Source organism: Harpia harpyja, chromosome 1 (assembly GCF_026419915.1).
Source record: "Harpia harpyja isolate bHarHar1 chromosome 1, bHarHar1 primary haplotype, whole genome shotgun sequence".
Lineage (NCBI taxonomy): Eukaryota > Metazoa > Chordata > Aves > Accipitriformes > Accipitridae > Harpia > Harpia harpyja.
This window is the reverse complement of record NC_068940.1, coordinates 33,352,874-33,372,931: the sequence shown is the minus strand read 5'-3', so window position 1 is coordinate 33,372,931 and position 20,058 is coordinate 33,352,874. Positions and strand designations below refer to the sequence as shown.

General features: G+C 42.7%; 1 protein-coding gene across 1 annotated transcript in view; it reads left to right on the top strand.

The window, feature by feature from the left end:
• Positions 1–20,058, top strand: part of CDH4 (cadherin 4) — a 479,858-nt gene that overhangs the window by 374,956 nt on the left and 84,844 nt on the right. Inside the window, exons 6-7 of the mRNA XM_052786208.1 lie at positions 5,003–5,147; positions 18,694–18,866. Coding sequence (XP_052642168.1) covers positions 5,003–5,147; positions 18,694–18,866 — 318 coding nt within the window. The remainder of the gene's footprint in view (positions 1–5,002; positions 5,148–18,693; positions 18,867–20,058) is intronic.

Sequence of the window (20,058 nt, the reverse complement as noted above, 5' to 3'; positions counted from 1 at the left end):
AGAGTTCTGTTTCATTAACTCCCACATTTTCAACACATATTTTCTTATGCATAATTATCTGTATCGCTTCAGGACTACCATTTTTAAAATACTAGTGTTTTAACTCTCCCTGCATTTAGCGAGCCATTTGTCTGATGAAACCTACCTTTTTCCCTAAGGTGAAACAGATTTTTTCTAATTAGATCGGGAGTTCTGTAGCAGAACTTCCCCTGTTTTCAAGATCATTCTTGAACTCTTAGGGAGGATCATTCCGAGCTTGAGGTACGCAGAGATGTATTTGCCTCTGGGACTCACAGTGTCTGCCCAGGTGCAGTGTATGCTAGCATTCCTGCATTAACCTCCCAGCACAACTGGCAGTATTAGCGATCGCAAGTTCAGCTGTATTTTGGCCTCATCTGTTTTCTCGCCTGCGCTACAAACCAGAGTACAAACTCTCCAGGGACCTTGCAGACATCCCAGACGCAGAGTCAGCTGCAAATATGAGCAGAGAAAAATGAGAAGGGCTTTGCAGCCACTTAACCAATACCACGTTGTGGTGCAGAACTGCACGTTGCACTGAGTGATGCTGTGGGAGCTGCTCCAGTGTCTTTAGTGGCCGTGTCTGGGGACGCAGCCTCGGGGCACACTCCCAGCACAAGCACGAGCTCATTCCCCCCATCTTGCTGCCGTTTCACTGCGGCAGGCGTGTGTTGTTGCATCTCCCTTTGTAGTCAGCCCTTAATGTTTATTGCGTGCCAAATAAGTTTCAGCAGGTAGTAATATTTAACATGCATGAGTTCTCTTGGCCTTATTTAACTGCATTCCCAAAGTCCCGTTTGTACTGCTGACAGCATTAGTGAATCTGAATGTCTTTTCTCATCCAGACACCAGTTTCATATCAAGCTGAAGTTAGGCCTGGCAAGTACAAGGGATAGTAAATTGGCAGGTTAGGCTTCCAAGATGTTTTTCAAGCTCTGTTTTCAAAAGACATCAACATAAACGTGTCAGTAAGTAGTCATTGCTTATGATACTCAAGTAATGTGCATTAGGGGGAAACTTTGAAGCAAGTCCTAATCCACTCCCAGACACTTGTATGCTTTCAGCATCAGACTGATGAAATACTGTGTCAGAAATGGCTAGAGCAGAACAGGTGGGTTGTAGTCTGAGAAGGAGTTGTTTGAAGTGCAAGGAGACAAAAAAGTTTACTAGAAATTAAGGGATACAAGAGCTAATTCCAGTATTTTGAACCAAGTTCTAGTGAGTAATGCCAGCCATTTGTGTCACAATACTCTAATTTGAACTTTTAATCACAATTAAGAGCACACAAATTAGGCATGACATTGTATGCTTATTGCTTAAAGACTCTGTCACTGATTGATAGTGTGTATTTGTATTAGTAGTATTAGTGCATAAGTAATATTCATATTTAACACAATTCACTGTGTTGACTTTGACTAACTACCTTCAGATACCACCAGCCTCCAGTGTAATCAATAATCATGATACTGAATCATTTGTATGCCAACAGCTACATTTACACTAGAAACTGTCAGTAGAAAAACCTCAGAGACCCGTGGTAGCTGCTGCTGAATACGATAGCAATGATTGTCATACTTTTAAACAATATTTGTTAAAGAATATCAAGCCAGCTCCTTGGCTGGTGTACAGCAGAGCGATACACCGGCTAGAGATTAGCCGGCTACCTGTATTAATTTTTCAGAATCCTCTGCAAGGTATTTCATTTGATTTTATTTATTCCTTCTCTACTCCTGTCATGTTCTACCATCAAACCAACTTTATAAATGTTTCTTAACTGTATCTCCAGCTAGCCACCAGCTTCCATTTGAGTACTCGTGCATGACCTGTGTTTGGCGTGTGTCCTGTGGCCCAGGTTGTGCTCACCGGCCTTTTGACTGGTGGTTTTTCCAACTCTAAATGACGTGTGTGTCTGACAGAGCACAGCCATCACCGTTTGCGCCTTGCCCAGTGCCGCAAAGTCCTCGCATGCATCTGCTTTTCATCCCACCCATCACTCTACCACCAAAACACCTGCTTGGTCACAGGTGGGAGCAGATGGCAGGCTGAGCCGTGGAGCCCCACATTAGACTCAAACTGTGCCTTGCACAGATGAGCCCTGTCTCAGGATCTGAACAACGACTCCAAAACCAAGTGTGTTGTCCTGCTTGAGGATGCCTCATTAATACAAAGAGTAGGGTAGGAGAACAAGGGAGAAGATGAATTAAGGAAGGGAAATCTCTACCTTGGAGATACAGCTAGTTTCCCAGTGGACAGATTGCCCCACTGGAGTCCCTCCTTCCTTCGCTCTCTCTGCTGGGAATGGTCTCTAATGAGGAATGGTCTCTAACGAGGAATGGTCTCTAATGAGGAAGAGCTCCCACTGAGCTAAGAAGAGATTCAACCCTCTGGCTCAGGCCTCTCTTCTCCCGGTGCTGCGGCTGGCACTGACCACAGAGGAGCAATGTGTTGTGGAAGGATACGGAAGCGTTGGCACATGAGAATTGTTAAAAGAATACGAACAGAGAAAATTCATGCAAGCAAGCACAAGAGGAAAAAAGAAGAAAAGTTCACTGAAGTCAGGCAAAAAAGGAGCAGGAGAGAGAAGCGGGGCGTGCAGAAAGGGCAGCAGTTACAAGTGCATTGGAGGGCAGAAGAAGAGCAGCTATGGACACCCAGACACCAGCACAATCCAGGATGTAAAGGCACAGGGACTGCTGCCGCACTGGGCTTGGGGAGCTGGGGCCATCCTCCTGGCTGTCCAAAAGCCATTAGTCAGGGCACCAGTGCCCGTGTCTACAGGCACTGTCCTCCCGACCATAACTCAGCCCGGGTGCCAGTGCTGGGCTCAGGGCAGAGGTGACACTTGTGCATGTCACCGTAGGTTTGATGAGATTCCTGCAGCCTTGCTTATTGAATCTTTTTTTCCTTGAGTGCAGGCAGTAACACCTTTGTAGGTACATGTGCTTGGTGAGTGCAACAAGCAGATAGACGTGCATTGCTGAGAAATCCCTTACTCCTGGAGATTTCAAACAAAAGCTATCAAATGTAATTAAAAATTTGCAGGGGGAGAGTCAGATCTGAAGGGGAAGATACCAGCTTTGCTCTCTGCTTTATCTCTGAATGGAACCATTTCTGCTGCTGGAAATGCAGCAAGAGAGAGCCCAGTGCTGCCGCAGTTTGAAGATAATAACTTTAATTTTAGCTCCGAATTACTTTTTTTCAAAGGCAGTCTGACCTCTGACTGGTAAAGTTATTGAATTGCTACATCTGACGTGATGAAGGATAGCTCAACAGGTGGGAGTCAAAGCAGTTTGTATGCAGGCAAGAAATGCAGATATTAAGAGCATTACAAGTCATGAAATACAAATGGTACATCCTGTATTGAAAACAAAGCCGGACTTCTTCAGTCTTTAAAGAAGAAGTGCTGCTTAACTTCCTTTAAAAAAAAATGTTTTTCTCCCAGCTCATTTCACATGGCAGTTTGTTCTCTTTGCTTGATTAAACGTTAATCTAGCCCATCCTAATAGCGTTGCAGTTTCTTTTGTTGAGCTCTGGACTTCTGAACACCATACATGAACGAGAAAGTTGCATCAATCACAGCACAGCGAGAGCGAAAGACGGAAACCAGTGCTAATGCAATTAGCACATTTATTTGTCACGCATCAGAGGAGCTAGAGACCTCCTTGGCACAGGAGCTCAACTCCCGGCAGCAGCCCGATGGCCCAGGGAGCTGCTGGGAGGGACCAGAGGCCTTGGTCTCTCGGAAGGCACGAGCTGGTGTGTCCCCTGTCCGTCAGCCCCGCTCTTCCAGCCAGCCCTTGTACCAAGCTAGCGTCCTCTGAAGCCTTCATTCTTCATCCCGCCAGCCTTGTGGGATATCGCACAGCCGTCCTGAGCGCCGTCCCCGATTTTCGTGGCGGTGTGGAGGTTCAGCGATGCTCACAGGTGCTGAAATGAAGAGAGATGACAAATGAAATCTGCAGCGCCTGCACCCAGGCGATGCCTTTCCGCTGCCCAGCCATCGTCAGGGTCCATGCAGCCCTTTCCTCGCTTGTCTGGTTTTTTTTCTGAAGCCGACATCGGCAGCTCCATTCAGCGCACACACCATTTAGAGTAGCCATCTGTTCCCTTTAATGAGAAAGCTATCCATTTTTTTCACCTGATTACTGATTGTTCCAGACTATTGTTGATTGCTTTGTTTTATTAATTACTCATTTTGACATGCCGTATCTGTCCCTTTTGTTCAGAAAACAGATGCTCTTGTTTTCGAGCATTATTACTGATGGTTACTGCTAATAAGATAAAGCCGCAGTTCCACTTTGACTGAGGACTTAACACTGTGGCTCTGGTTATTGTAATGTTTCATCACTGGATATTTTAGTCAAGCCTGAGAAAAATATTTCATTCGTAGTGCCACAGGGGCTCCCATCGTTTGAAGGAAAGGGACTTTTTTATGGGTTTTGGTGCATAGAGCAGTGGGGTCAGTAGCTGTTGCTGTTCCTAGAGACCATGATTAAACAAAGAATAAACAATACTAATGTCATTCTGAAATCTCTTCACTTAGTAATCCCTGTTACTGTGGGTATGAAAGGCTGCAGGTTCCCATAAGAAACCTCTCGAGTCAAACTCATTTCCTCACCGTGTTTGGAACTAAGCAAATTTTGCTTTTCAGATTGTCAGACAAGGTTCACCACGTCTTAAAAATTAAAATATAGTGCTCTATTAGCAGTGAAGGAGATAGCATCACTACACCACAGTTAAAGTGTTTCCACTGACAATTGCTGTTTTAAAATACTATTTCAATATTATGTTAAGCCTTGAAAAACTGTCTGTGTGTAGAGTCTAGATGGAAACCACGTCACTGCGATCTGCTGGAATTAGATACCCGCTCAGTTCAATTTTGAGAAAGTATTTATGAGGTGAAGTCAATTCTTACAAAACATAGTCTCTCATTCTGCAGCAAATCCAATTGCTGATACTATGCTTTCATTGTGCTTGTTCCCAGCTCCGGGCTCATGCAGTGGATATGAATGGAAACAAGGTGGAGAATCCTATTGACCTTTACATCTATGTGATTGATATGAATGACAACAGACCGGAGTTTATAAACCAAGTCTATAATGGATCTGTTGATGAAGGCTCTAAACCAGGTACAGTTGAAAAAAAGTCTTACAGTTATCACAGGCTTTAAAACATTAATCTGGCATGGTGGTTTTGCCTCTTCTTGAAATAGAGGGAATGTAGGAGGGGTTTGCTGTTGCTGGCTCTTCGTTGAAGACTGATGGAGGTGGGAACAGTCTAGCTGGTATCTCTTTCTCTGGATGCAGAGAAAGCACAGACTTGGGTTAGAGGGAACCTGGATCCTGGTGGTCCCTTCCTAGATGTGAAATTTGCAAAAGCAGCAGTTTTGTAGAGTAATGCTCATACACTCATTACACGTGTACAGGGCTGTTATTCTAACCACAGAGTACTGAAAGCCAACCCAGCCGTGGTCTTTCACTGACCCTGTGCCTGAAACGCTGAATATCTGCCTCCTTGATATATCCAGTCATTTGCAAACTCAATATCTGGCACCCAGTCAGACTCCAAAGAGTTGTGTGTCCCAAAGTGTGAAGAAAATAGTTTCTTATTTGGGGCCTGATGCAAACATATTGAAGTGGGAATATTCCCACTGAAATTGCTGGCTCATCCTCCGTCCCCATGGACTTTTCTTAGAGAGGGTGAAATGGGGAAAAACCCAAAGCAGAATTTCAGAAAATTTATGGCTGAAAAATTAGTGAGGGTGTAAGTTGCACATGGAATACAAGTGATGATTTTTACATGAACATGTTTATATGCTTGGAAAAATACAGTTATAAGGGTCTTTAATGCTTTCTTTCCAACTGTGTTGTTGATTTGTTATTTAAGTGTGGCATAACCCTGCAGATTCCAACGTGGTAGCAGGGTTGTTTTAGCCTGTTCCTGAGCATAACTAATATGAGTGTATTCATTCTTTGAACATAAATTATCCTGTGAAAACTGTCACCAGTACAATTGGAAGTCTCCCGAAATCGGAGGGAGATTTTTCCCAGACAAATTTTATCCTCAGTTATTTGCCAGCTGAGGGGTTAAATACCGCGTGACTTTGTTTCGTGTCAGCAGACATTTATCATGGCTTTTCCGCTGCCTGAGGTGTCATAGGGAAGTCTCCGGTGGCCACTACTTTTAACAAGGTGATTCGCAGTCGTGATTGATTGTCTTTCAGCATTGTGAGGAATGGGCTGCTGTGGTGACATGTAGTGGGGACAGAACGTGACGTTCTTTTTGAGGAAAGAATAGGTACAGCTCCCTTCCTGATATGCTTTGGGTGGTGACATACCGGCTTCAAAGCGCTGATCCGGTCCTGCTCGGCAGAGGGGATACGAGAAGTCCCTGAGCCGACAGTTCTAATGACATCTTCCCAGAGGATTTTCTGGCTTTTGTTTGAAGGCCACTTTGGGGCATATCAAGGTTTGAAGATTGATACAACATTTCCATAGCAAATCAGATTTCTTACGTCTTGTTCTAGGACAGATCAATATTCAAAGTGCTCCCGAATGTTTTAACTAGCTCTGCTCATTTGTGTGAAAGAAGCAGTAAATTGCATCCTCTTCTTGTCTGAAATCCAGATAAGCCTTTGAGCTATTAAATCAGAATAGGTTAACTTTGCCTACAAAATACTTGTGCCTCTGCTTCTACCAGTGATTTTTGGTATTCTGTATCCCAGGCTGGAGTGCTTGCCTTTAAGGCAGGTAGGTAGAAAGCAATCTGGTTTTATTCAAAAGCAATTACATTTGTCTTTGATGTATTTGGGGGTTTTTTTTCCCTCTTTCCTGTTTAATCGGTATTCTTTTAAAGGTTTATATTAGTATTGAATTTCTGTTCTTTGCTTTTGTAGAACCTCCTGGGAATTTGGGTATCTGAGGCCCTCATTCCATGTACTTGGCAATAAACATGATATTGTGTCTTTGAGAAAGTGAAAGAGAGGTCATAGTGTTACTGTGGATTTCTGTGTGCTCCTCCTTTGCCTTCAAAGTTAGGTATCTCTGTTTTGTGTAGAGACAAGTCTAGATAATGTATTTAGCTAAGTGTAGATCTTGCAGAGATTTGGAAACTTTTTTATAGTTCAAGATGCTTCAGAATTTTATAACAACTAAGGAGGTACCACACCAGCCGTTGCAAGAGAAAAAATATGCAGCCAGAATTCATGATTATTTGTGGCAGTGGTCGACAAATGAAAGGCATTGCATATTCTTAGAGGTAACAGCAAAATCTGTTCAGTATTGATTCAGCAGTAAGTTACACACGTATATGCATCTATAACTATATATATGCATATGTGTGTATATATCCATGTATAAAGTACAGATTTGCTTCAAGCAAACTAAGAAATCTTATTATATGTTACAGGAGTTCAACATTCATTTTCCACTGTTCGTTGCTATTGAACTACGCCTGAGGACTGAAAATGCTTCCCTGGATATCCTGTACAATTGTTATTTCTCACATCTTCCATATGCCTGTTTATAACGGCTGTGATTAAAAATGCAGTATTACTCGATTACCACAGTATCTGCAATGTTCTTAATAATTTTGCACACCTCTTATGAGAAAAGTAGCTAGAGTATTAGAGTACCACAGATAAATGCTGACTCTGAGGGCAGCTAGTGTGAGCATGCCAGTGACTGTTTGAAGTCAGTAGGAATTTTGCCCAGATTTAAAAAAAAAAAGAAAAAAGGGACATATGGAGCTCAAGCTCTACCCATGGAAATTTTGCAGAGCAAGACCGTCAAAAATATGCTGTTGAGCACAGACTGAGCAGGGCGTGGTGACCTTGAGCTGCAAGGAAAGCCCCTGTAATGCTTAGCAGGATCAATAGAGCAGATCCCATTCAAAGGGAACAGGAAAGGGCCCTGCGGTGCTGTCACAGCACGCCCTGGGCTACGGGGCAAAGTGAAGGCGTCCGGGGCACCACCAAGTGCAGCGTGGTCCCCTCTTAGCAGCCGGGATGCGGGGAGCTGGAAGAGAGCGCCGTGCCTCATCCCTGACCCTGTAGGACAGCTGCAGATTGTGCCTGGACATGGCAGGGGACGGAGGGTGGCCAAGTAAGATGTGACCTACTGATTCGACGGTGAATAAGCCAAGAGGAGGTAGGGCGAACCAAGAAAATGGGAACGCGGAAAGAATGTGTACTCCAACCTGCGGCACGGTGTGATACCGCTGGGCACTTAGCCTCCCACAGAAGCAGCAAGTTTGCCTTAGTCTAAAATACAAATATCCTTCAAAGAGGATTGGCCAAGAGCTGGAAGAATTGGCAGCAATGTGAAGAGACCCATCAGAGACAGCCTGATGGGGTTTAAGTGAAGGGGCTTCCCAGACTGCAGAGCACTCAGACTGCCTGGGTTTCCAAGGAGCGTGCTCTCTGCGGTGTGCAAGTCACCTTGAAGCAACCCTTGACAGGAATAGAAAAGAAAATCATCAAGTATTATTAATTATAATAGGTTGTTGTCGCTGGTTAAGATCATAATAACTTAATTGAAATAGTGTCTTACACCGTAGCATAGTGTTCTTGAAATCAGGAGCTCATTCTTGGTGGAGTAAAGTTCTCTGTAGCGTGAACACGTGTCACAGCCTGGCCCCTCTACATCCTCAAATGTGTGATGGCTCTTAAACTGAATTGCATTTCTTTTTCCTTTTCCGATATTCTCTGGAAAACATTTTAATGCATTTCTAGCTTATCTAGCCTAAGGTCACACAGCTGGACAATTTTAATGTGTAAATGCAGGCCCTTCCAAAAATGCAGAACAGGAATAGTGATGCAGGATTTTCTTTTCCACGGGACCATCTTTCTTCCTTACTCTCCCCCTCCACGAGTTGTTTTGATTTAACACACCACTGTTTGAAAGTGTATCTTAAAAGAGTGTGTTTTACTCATACTGAATAATGTTCTGCTGCTTCGAACTTTGCCTCTATATGAAGAACACAGCCAAGTTTTAAAAATGCAGCTGCAAGCTCGAGCTGAAATTCCCCTGGTCCCTCTGGCAGCCTTAATCAGCAAAGTTCTCCAGGAGCTGCAGAAGTTACCTTTCAAGTGCTGATAAAGTGGGACGGGTTGCACAGCTTCGCTGCCCAACACCACCTGCCCTGTGAGAATTCTGCTGCCCTTTCAAAGCCCACGTCTCTGAGCCGCACCATGCAAGCTCCACCGCCTCACGGCAGAAAGGAGCTGGGGTTTGGGGTGGGTTTTTCCCCCTGTACAACACCAATTACTGCCTGCCAGGAGCCCAGCCCCTGCACTTGTACCACTGGGCTTGCAGCATCCCGGGGGTGTCCTGGGGGAGTGCTGTTTCAAAAGAAATTCTACAGTTTCCAAAAAAAAATTGCTCGGTAAGATAGAATGAAAATGCTTAAATGTAAAAGAAAAAAAGGGAATTGAATCACAAAACAAAAATGTGATGGAGAAAGATTATTTTGGTCACTGCAGAAGCTTAGTTTTGCTATAACCATCACAAAATGTACCTTACAATAGGATGTGGATGTCTTACTTAACTGAAGCGTTCCGTTCTGAAAAGGTCAATGTGAAATGCTCCGCAGTGACTCGAGTGCTTTGCTCTGGGTTGTATCTATTTTGTTTTAACAGAAAGATTGTCAAAAATTAACACATCTCTCCAAAACAATTTGTTCCTGTCAGACTGGCCTTTTCCATTCCCATTCGTCCTTTCCACTTCACTAACTCTCTGGATACATCTTGGTCCCTTTCAAGTCAATAGCAAAAGTCCAAGTGGCTTCTTTTAAACTAGAGTTTCATCCAACTCCTTCTTGCTCGTGGTGTGGTGTAGGATAGTTTACCCCTGCCACCCTCCCTGGGAGTGGTGTGGAAGACTGCTAAGTATGGACAGTCCTCCAAAATAAAAGAATATTAGTATTTCTTACATGAGAAATGTTGTAATTTAAAATTTCCCTGTCTCCTCCTGATTTCATGGAAGCCTGATACAATAATTGTTGATGGCATGCCACGTGAAAAATGAAATAGCTGGGAGCCAAATCTATATGTGGCAAATTGAGTTAAAGAAATCTCATAAAAAAAAGCAGTATATAAAAAACCCAAGGATTTTAAAAGCCGATTATTCTACTAGTGTCCCAGTTTGTTTATTTTATTTCTATGCCAGCAGAGATTCCCTCAGAGATTAACACCATGGACTAATGCACAGATGGGGCCAGAAACTTGAAAGTCATCTGAATATTAAGAATTTAAATCTTTAGCCTCAGTGATTTGAACAGAAAGCCAATTATGAGGCTGAATTAGTTTTCAAATTAAACTGCAATTTAAGGCTTGTGAAATTAATCTTTTAAGGCATATAGTTGCATTTGTATATATATTCATGTGGGGAATTTTGATTCTGCAGTTCTGGCTTGTTCCTCTTCTCCAACCTGACAATACAATTCATAAAGAGATGCCTGGTGTCCTGCAGGTCGTTCTTTCAGTGAAGGAACAGAGCGGGTGCTGCTGGGTGGCAGGGGAGGAAATGAAAGCGGCAGCGCCTGAGATCTGAAGAGAAGACACTTCATTTTTAAAAATTAATAGGACACTGAGTGAAAACCCCTTCCTTCCATTACGACCCATTCCAAAAACGCCATAGTGCTGCTCATAATTAAAACGTTCACTATTCTTCTACCAACTTGGAGGTAAATTAATTTTAGTACTGTTCATTTAGGAAGGTCCTAATTGAACAGAGCACCTGAACAGGTTCATGGACCTGGGCTGACTCGGCTGCTGGCAGTGACGTGGCACGGGGAGGCCAGCGTGTGTGCCGGGTGCGCGTTCCCGTTGGTAGCACTAGAGACTAGAAACAAGGCAAATGCCGTACGTTTCACAGAGAACATGTAATGGTAAAATCTTCAAGAGCCAGAGTAGGTCTCGACAGATTCTTGCAGTCGTCCCAGAGCTCTTCACAGGTTGGGTGCATTACTTCTGGGTTCATCACAAGCCTAAATACATGCATCAGTGCAGTGCCATTTTCTGCAGTTTGGGTAGGTGGTACTGTTATCCTTGCACTTTATATGCTATTAAAAATGGCTTTGTCCAACCTAACTCTATTCTCTCACACATTACACACAGACTCAGGATACACAATATTCTTTTTCAAGTTCTTTTGCTCAGCCAAGCACAATTTTAAGATAAGAAATTGTTTTTCTGCAGACGCATGTGGTAGTGCTTTCCATTTTATTTCGAGGTGAGTGGTTATGAAATCTGTGCTCTTAATTTCCTTTTCAGAAGCATCCAGTCCCAAGAGCAAGGAAGTGAATTATGGGACTGTAGGTGAGAAAAAAATGCAAATCCCTGGACTGATGGTTTTGCCCTCCAGAAAAAATGGCCATGCTGATATAAATTAAAAAAAATGTGGAAATCATGTTCTGAGACCACTGTAGAAGGGAGTTACAACACTGCAATAGTCCACTCTCTGCCTCCTTTCCACCAGCAGTTACAAAGAACATAGTATTATATATATTATAGTACGTATATTACATTATATTGTATTATATTATATTACATTACATTACATTACATTACACTACATTATAATGTCAAAATTCAAGCATTGGATTCAAGCCTTGTGGAAGACGTGTTAAGTCTCAGGTTTTGTGCAGCCGGTTCTGCATGATTTCACTAGTTGCATATTGCCTTCAGTTAAGCATGAAAACTAGCCATACTTTTAAGCACAGGTCGGTGGTGGTGTGCAGGATATCTTGTCCTAAGTCACGCTTTCTCCATTTTTTGAATTAGCCTCTGGGAATGGAGAGGATTCATCTGCAGGAACTCAGCCGAGCTGAGGCTCATCGATTTATGCAGTCAAAACTATTTGCTCAGAGGCTGAATGTGCTTTTGCCCATCTTGAAGTTTTACTTCTGTTATTTCTCTGCGGTACACAGGGTCTCAGTAGGCTGCAGGCTGCTGTACAAGAGTTACTTTCAAATCTGGCTGTGCCCATGTGTATGCTGCATTCAGCCCATCCGTTCATTTTCTCTCTGGAGGTATTTATTTCATTTTTAACAATAAGAAGCTATTATTTCAGTTCCAGGTGACAGCAGCCTCTTTGACTTGCTCAGTCATCTCTCCAGACCCGCTTGCTCTCTTTATTCTCATTAGGTTGGCTCTTGCCTTGTTTGAGGCTGAGAATCTGATGTATCCACTAATTAGGAAGCGGCATCCTTTCTGAATTAGGTTAGCTGCTTGAAAGGTCAAATTTGCCAATGATTACAAAAATAATGGTGAAAGAGAATGACAGTAGCTCTCAGTTATGACTGAAGGAATATCATTCGGAAGGAAGGTGCTGTTTCTGTCTAGTTTTCTATCTAGAGCACGTGGGATGCAGTTTAATTTAAGTATATTTGCAATTTATTACATCTGCAGTGGAGTTTCAGGCTCTTCCGTCATCTTGATGTCTTGCACACATTCCTGTTTACCTATATAACTCCGCTCAGCACCTTTGGTGAGTCGGCTCCCCATTTTTCATTTGAAACTGTTAACAATGAGTATGTGAAAGTGCTTCAAATCACCTATTGAACACGTTTAATTTTTTTAACTTGAGGATACAGGTTTGTTTGCTGAGATGTTTTAGTCTTTAACGCTACAGCAGTTGTCTAAATACCGTTCTCAAATTTATACTTACTGGCAAGGTAAATTCACCCACAGCACCTGTACTGTGCCATTTAGACTGCTACTGGTACCCCAGGTAGGGCAAGTAAAACTAACTTGGGATGGCTCGGCGGCATTGCAACCTGCGTACCTGTAGGCAGCCCCCTCCCGCCCCTCGCCTCACCTCCCCATGTTGGGAATGGAAGAATCTTTTTAGTTCTGTTGATCAGTTAAAAAGACAGGTAGCACAAGCACACTTCAGCATGTTTATTGGTAAGAAAGATAATTTTTTACATAGGGAAGCTGTAGACGAGTAATTATGTGTATAGCTGTACTCTGAGGACTTGTTCGGGATCCCATTGTACTTTTCATTGTAAGTTGGTTTTGACGTCTTTGCTTTTCTACTGTGCTGTCTTTCTGTTCCTGAGACCTTGTTGCAATGAATGAAATCACTTAAAGGGTGAAGCGTTCCTATCATGAGTAGGGGCATGACATTCCTGTCCTCTGTGGGGAAGAACGCTAGTATCAGGAAAGTCTTCTGAATGGAAAATTTTCTTTTTAAGAAGTGTTGTAAATTTTACACTGCTTTTCAGTATTTAATCTTCCCATCAAGAATTACTGTCTTCTCTCTATCTAGCATCGGATGCAGAGTATTCACTAAGTGAGCTTTCCAATTTAGGGGAAAAAAAATTAGGAGGAAGGGGAGGTTTCCATTAGTACAAAGCCATTATTAACTTGGGTTAATGAAGATCTAATGTAATATGGCCATCACCACATGTCTGCACATAATGATTCAATCCTTTTCTATGGGGGAATGATTAAATTAAGTATCTTGTAGGTCAAAATTAGACTGAGAAGGTTAACCAACCTTTAATGATTCTGCAACCATTTACCAGCCATTAAAAAACATAAACTGTAAGATAAAGCCGAATAGAGAATCAGCGTTATCAGTAAAAACTGGATGAATTTGTAGCTTTTTCTGTTTGTATCACAGGAGTAGACAGAGAGGACTGTGTATTTTTATAGTGATATGTGGTATAAAGGGCAAAGTAAAAGGTTTTTTTATCTTTTTTATTTGGATTCCTGATAAGTGTCCATTAGCTCTTTCTTTTAACATGCATTAAATCTAACTAATGGATATCAAACCAGCTTAGAAAGATGGTAATTATAAAGCAATTGTAACAAAGACTTTGGGAGCACAACTGTGCTAAGATATTGTTTGTATGCCTTGAAACCGTGAAAGCTCAGTCTTTAAGGAGAAATGAAGTTGCATAGATGGGAGAGCAGAGATTGCAGACAACGTGATGTGAATTAGCAGTCCTTGGCATGCTTTGGGACTGTCTGAGCTAGAAAGAATTGAGCTGATTCTCAGATTCCAGAATAATTGGGGGGGAACATTTCTTTACGACTGTATGCTTATCTGCTTATACATACGCAGGGCAGCTATCTTTCTTGTTTTGCTTCTTTTTTTACTTAACATGTACAGATCAAATGAGATATAGTGAACCTAGCAAAATCTTTTTGCAGTCTTTTACAAGCAGATGCGATTAATTTTAAAATCAATAAACAAAACTGAATATACAGGTAAAAATTATCTCCCCTTGCTTCCATCCCCCCAGATTCTGTAAAGTGTTATTTTGCCTACCCTGTAGAAAGCTTAATTAATCTAATGGGAATATTTTCCATAAGGGGTGCTTTCAAGCATCTTTCTCGTGTGTCTTGTCCCTTGTTAGATTGAAACAAAAATATCTCATTTGACAAAGTAACATCTAGGAGATTGCAGTCTCTGGGAAATCAAGGGGAATGCATTGTGAAGTTGCAGATTCTTGGGGTCTTGCCTTTTATTGACAGATCTCCTTCGTCATGCCATACATTAATTTTAACTCAGGTGATATATGAACTTGGCACATTAGTTAATGAAAGCTAATTCACAGTAATCTTGTCATCACTAGCTGTGCATGATAATTCAATCTGCTTCTCGGAAGAGCTGTTCAACATGCAACAAATTTGATTTAATATTGACATGATGTACTAGGTTAGGTATTTTATTTAACATACCATGTGCCTTATTTGATGAGAAATGTTTTTCTTTCAACAGGTTATCTACCTGAGTTAGTAGGCCAGGTGTGTAGTTTAATACATTTAGATCAAACACCGTCTGGACTGGGTATTCATTATGTGATACACTGCACAGACTGGGGCAAATTCCCGAGTTCTGGCACTTCATGCATTAATTTAATGTTGTCAGTGTGCTTGAGAGCAAGCCCTTCAGAGCAGAACAATAAAGCTAATGCTTCTCTCATACGCTGAAAGCGTGAAGTCCCTCTTGCCGCGTTTGTACACGTCTGTTGTAGCTCCATCACCACTGGCAGGGTCTGACCCAAAAATGGCAGAGTACAGCCTGGGGGTCGTGACGGTGACTTGGAGTTCTCCCGGTGTTTCTGGTCTGTAGTAACTGCTGCGAGTCTCTGCTTGGGCAGGATACAGGGATTTTAAGATGGTGTGGTTAATACTTTGATTTCCACAAAATGCATACACACACATATCCTGCAGGCCAGATTGGGCAGTCTGTACTTTTTCACTTAAACCCTAACAATAGCAGCCTCAGTCCTCAAGTGTGTAAGAACTGTGCAGTCTGCCACTGTATATTTGCCTAATTTGTGTAGTAATAGGGGCTGGATGCTGGATATGGGAATGTATTTCCTTTATTTTAATATAAAGTATATGAAGATATATCCCCGTGCATAGGATATAGAAACATGACATTATTTACTTTTATAGCAGGTAAATCATCACCAACCATCTTAGTATAGTGGAAGACTTTATATAGCACCCAGAAGGTGTTAGACACTGTAGCAGTATATATCCACATCGCTCCATTGAATACTCTAGTTCACAGATATATGTTTATGTCATTACTGCAGCACACGAGTATCTAGTGGATACGTCTTGCTTAAAGACAGGCTAAACATACAGAAAACTGAGTGATACATAGATGGTGAGTATAGGTTAGACCAGCTCATCCCCTGGGAGCGGTCCTCAGGAGTGGTACCCTCAGCACAGGTAACAGGAGATGCTGTCACGCTCTTATTCTTGGGTCAGCGTTGCCGGGTGGGAAATGTGTATGCATAGGAATGGGAACGGATGTATCGGCCACCATCCACACTGCAGAGAAGAAGTAATTTGCAGCCAGTTTACAGGAGACTGTGGTCAGACAAGCAGCCCCAGGGAGCAGCGGAGAGCCGGGGAAGGAAGCGGCTGCTGCAATTCCATCATGCGCTGCAGAGTGCTGCAGCCACACAGGGCCCTTTGCAGAGGACGCTTTATTAAGTTAGAAGTTAGTAATTAATGCTGAGTTCCTCTCTTTATTTTCTCTGTGGTTGGGTTTCATAACAGAAATTAAAGATATGAGATAGGGAGCAGATTGCCTCTTGAAATACAGCTCCCTGGTGCTCAGTTCATGACTTTAGAGACATTCGTCCAGTCCCATCTCCCTTTATGGGAATGTAGGTCAAACGCTGTTGAAATAGTCCTTTTTTCTAGAGCAGATGTGCTCAGTCCTATGCTACGCTGTAGAAAAGAAGCAAAAAGATCAGGGAAAGACCGAAGGAGACCTACTATACGCTCCATCCACAGTATAGCTGCTGTCAGCTCAGCCCATGCCCACCACAGCAGCAGCCTGTCGGGTTCCCCTGCCAAGCTGGGAACACACCATCTCCCACATGTCCTGGTTTATTCTGGAAACCACAGTACGGCCTGAGGGACCCCAGATGAGAAGGGACCAGAACTACAGGGTGCTCTCCTCTGAACTTAGTAGCCCAAGTAATTTTCCTTTCTAAGTTGTTTCTTGCACTAGGAGTGAATCACAAAATACCACCTGTTTTTTGGAATATGTCCTAAGACTGCACATGTCCTAAAATAGATTCTGTTTTCCTCTTCCACTTCTGTTTTCATTAGCCCCAGGTTTTGACATTCTGTTCAGAGATATTTTCAGTATAGAATGCGTTAAGATAACATAAATTCCAAATCAAACATCTCATTCAGCACATTTCCTATTTAAATTTCTCCTGTACATTCCCCTGTACTTATCTAAGGGTTGGCTTCTTCATTTGTATTAGTTGTCTGTCTCGTGATAACTGGTTTTGCAAAAGAGCGGAAAAGGAACGCTTGAAGAGAAAGGAGAAAATTCATTGCTTGCACAGCCTTGTTTCAATTCTCTGTTCCTTCCCTCTCCTGAAGTTTATTGATCAGAAAAATGTTAAAGTTGTCGAGTAGTTTGTTTTCATTTCACAAATGTGAATCAGGATTATTGCAGAAAGATAAGAACGTATTCATCATTAGAATTTGCTTTACACATTCATTTATTTTTTAATCTATAATTCTTATTGAACTAAGAAAACTCACAGGGATATGTATCACCACAGAGAACAAAAAGAGCCTGATTGAGCCAGATGGAAGGAGATGAGCAAAGCACTTTCCACAGAGCAAAAATACAAACTTATGAGGCCACTTCTTGCTAATACTGAGAAATGTTGTTTTCCCAAAGTTGGGGAAGATACTGGGGGGATTGCCTACGTGCCGAGTGGCTTAAAGACACTTGGCTAGGGTACAAAATTTGGGCATGCTGCAGCCATTGGTAGATCTGCCCATTTAGAGCATGGGGTATGTTTTTAAACTCTCTTGCAAACAGATGCAAGCTCTCCAGCTCTCTGCTTTCTCTGAACTGCAAGTCTGGTAGCTTTGTGACCAAGCTGGGGATCTTGGCTTATTAGATGAGACACGATACAATGTTGACGTAGCCACATGTCCTCGAGTTTGCCAGTGGCTTACATCTAACCAAGTGGACAGAACAACTCAGCTCTTTTTGTAAAACAACGCGTGGATCCATCTTGAATCAGCTCAGGTTCTTGTTAGGACCACTTTGCATCTCCTCCAGCATGGCAGGTTCATAAGTTGGTTCATCTGTTCAGAGTTCCCAAATGAGCAGTGTTCAAGCAGTAGATTCCATCTTTCCATTGACGCTGTTGGGTTTGGTGGTCACTAAACGAGGTTATGTCTGGTTTCACTGTTTCTCTTTGCATCCCATTCCTCCTTTCGGGTCTCATGTCATTAGATTCATCCACTGTTGCAGATTGCTTTTTGTAAGCAGTATGTGTCTGCCCTTTTAGTCATTCTCTCCTACCAATGTAACAAGCGTAAAGCTGGGCCCTATGAGCTCTGGGGGGTCACAGGACCATGCAGCTGCAGGAGTCCATCCAATCAAGTAACATCTTTTACCCTCATAATGATAATTTCCCACTTTAGCAAAACACCCTGCTGCCAAACTCCAGTGATAATGAGCCTATCAGTGCACTCCCAACAGTATCTAGAAAGTAGGGATTGTTTTTTGCAAGGCAAATGAAGACACTGATGATTAGCAAGAAACAAACCAACGATTCAATACATCGCTGGCCACACATACCAAATCATTGATTTTCTGTCCTGCTGGGCAGCAGCTGTTCCATTTGCTCTGCAGAAATGTTTGGGTTTTTTTCTCCAGAAGGGGCCGGAAAGGTGGACGTTTCTCCGAGAACTGGAGGCAGCAGGCAGTTTCTTCCTGCACTGAGCACGGGCACATTGATGAGGTCCTTCTGAAGCTGCTGAGAAGTCTGATGGGCTTTTCACTATTAAACTCTACTTGTGAATGCATGTGAATGCAGTGATTGGATGGAAAAAAATCTCCTGTGAGAATCTATATGAAATTGCAGGACAAAAAATGCTGCCCTAAAACTTACAATCACTGAAAGAATTAGAAGTTAATCATAGATATCCTCATATGACTTCTCGCTATATACCGGTTATGTGTAATCAGTATCCTTACAGATCATCTAGTCTCAGCAGTGTCGCTATTTTCATAATCCTCGCCTTGTCTAGCTGGCTGGATTGAAATGGGATGTCTTCTCTGTAGCATTTCTGAGTAAAATGCATGACCCCGAGTCAATGGGACTGCAATCTGCTCTGCAATGATGTAGTCCTGATATTTCATCTTCTCTTGTTCCAAGGTACCTATGTGATGACAGTGACAGCAAATGATGCAGATGATAGCACTACAGCGAACGGGATGGTGAGATACCGAATCGTGACTCAGACCCCACAGAGCCCATCGCAAAATATGTTTACTATTAACAGCGAGACGGGAGACATTGTCACTGTGGCTGCTGGTCTTGACAGAGAGGTGAGTTTAAAAGCCATCATACCAGGTTTCCCATTGTTGAGGGTTGCTGACTTGCAAAGCCCAAATCCTGTCTTGAATACTAAGCCTCTAAAATTTAGTTTGAGTTGCGACGCGGAGATCGTGGTCTTTGCTTCTGTAGCAACTGTGGGGCATCGTGGCTTTAATGTGATATTTTTGTCTTCATCCATATCAGTCAATGAAACCCTGGGAGAATCTTCAAACTCATGAAGCTGATATTTTCCTTGTGTAAATTTGTACAACTCAAAGATCTAGAAAAGACTCCAGATGGAGCAGGGGGATGAATAAATTGGCATTTGTCCCCCTTCTGTCAGGGGACAAATAAAGTGCTGGACATCTATAGATTTTCTAGACCTTGCTTAGTTCTTTGCATGTTATCTTTGGAAGCAGTTACACAGCCTATACTCAACACACTTTGCATGTTTCATGAAGGCATCCTTGTGTCATTTCCAAACTATGAAAATGTCTTCAGTGATTTTGGGTTTGTGTGAGGCTCTACCTTTAATGCCTCTTCTTCATGGCATTTTAAAATCTACAGCTTTTCCAAATGCAGAAGAAATTTCATTTTTACTGTCAAAAACATACCCTGCCAGTGTAAGCTATACAGTACGATTCTCGGAGCTCCGCCTTCTCTAGTTGTGAGTATAGCTCAAGGACAAAGCATCTAACCTCACACATTAACCAAAAATCAGTGTAGCATCAGTGCTGGGTTGGAGTGACCGGGGAAGAAGGGAATGAGGGTCAATGGGTGTGAAGGGAGAGGGGGAACTTAAGTTCTGGGGGTTTTCCCCATTGGACTGTGCGGTTTGTGGAGTGTCACCTGTACCATGCGGTTAGGAGATCTTGATCAACGAAATGATGGGAAGGATCATTTGTTCATTGAGCAACCAACCACAGATAGTATGGCTGTGTAGCAAATAGGAAAGTAAAGACTTACATAGTCTTAGTCTCAGATGTTTAATTTCAGGCAGTCCCCAGAGATAACAAGTCCAGTGAAATCCATTTTGAGAGAGCCCAGCGTGCTGCATTTCTGAGAGAAGGCACCAGAAACTGGTTTTGTTCTCCTTTCTCTCCTTTCCTCCCCCATGACCGATGGCAGGAACGGAGCGAGCGGGAGGCCCCACAGGCAGGCTGACGCATGGGTTTCCTGCCTGGGACACCAAATTCAGAGGGG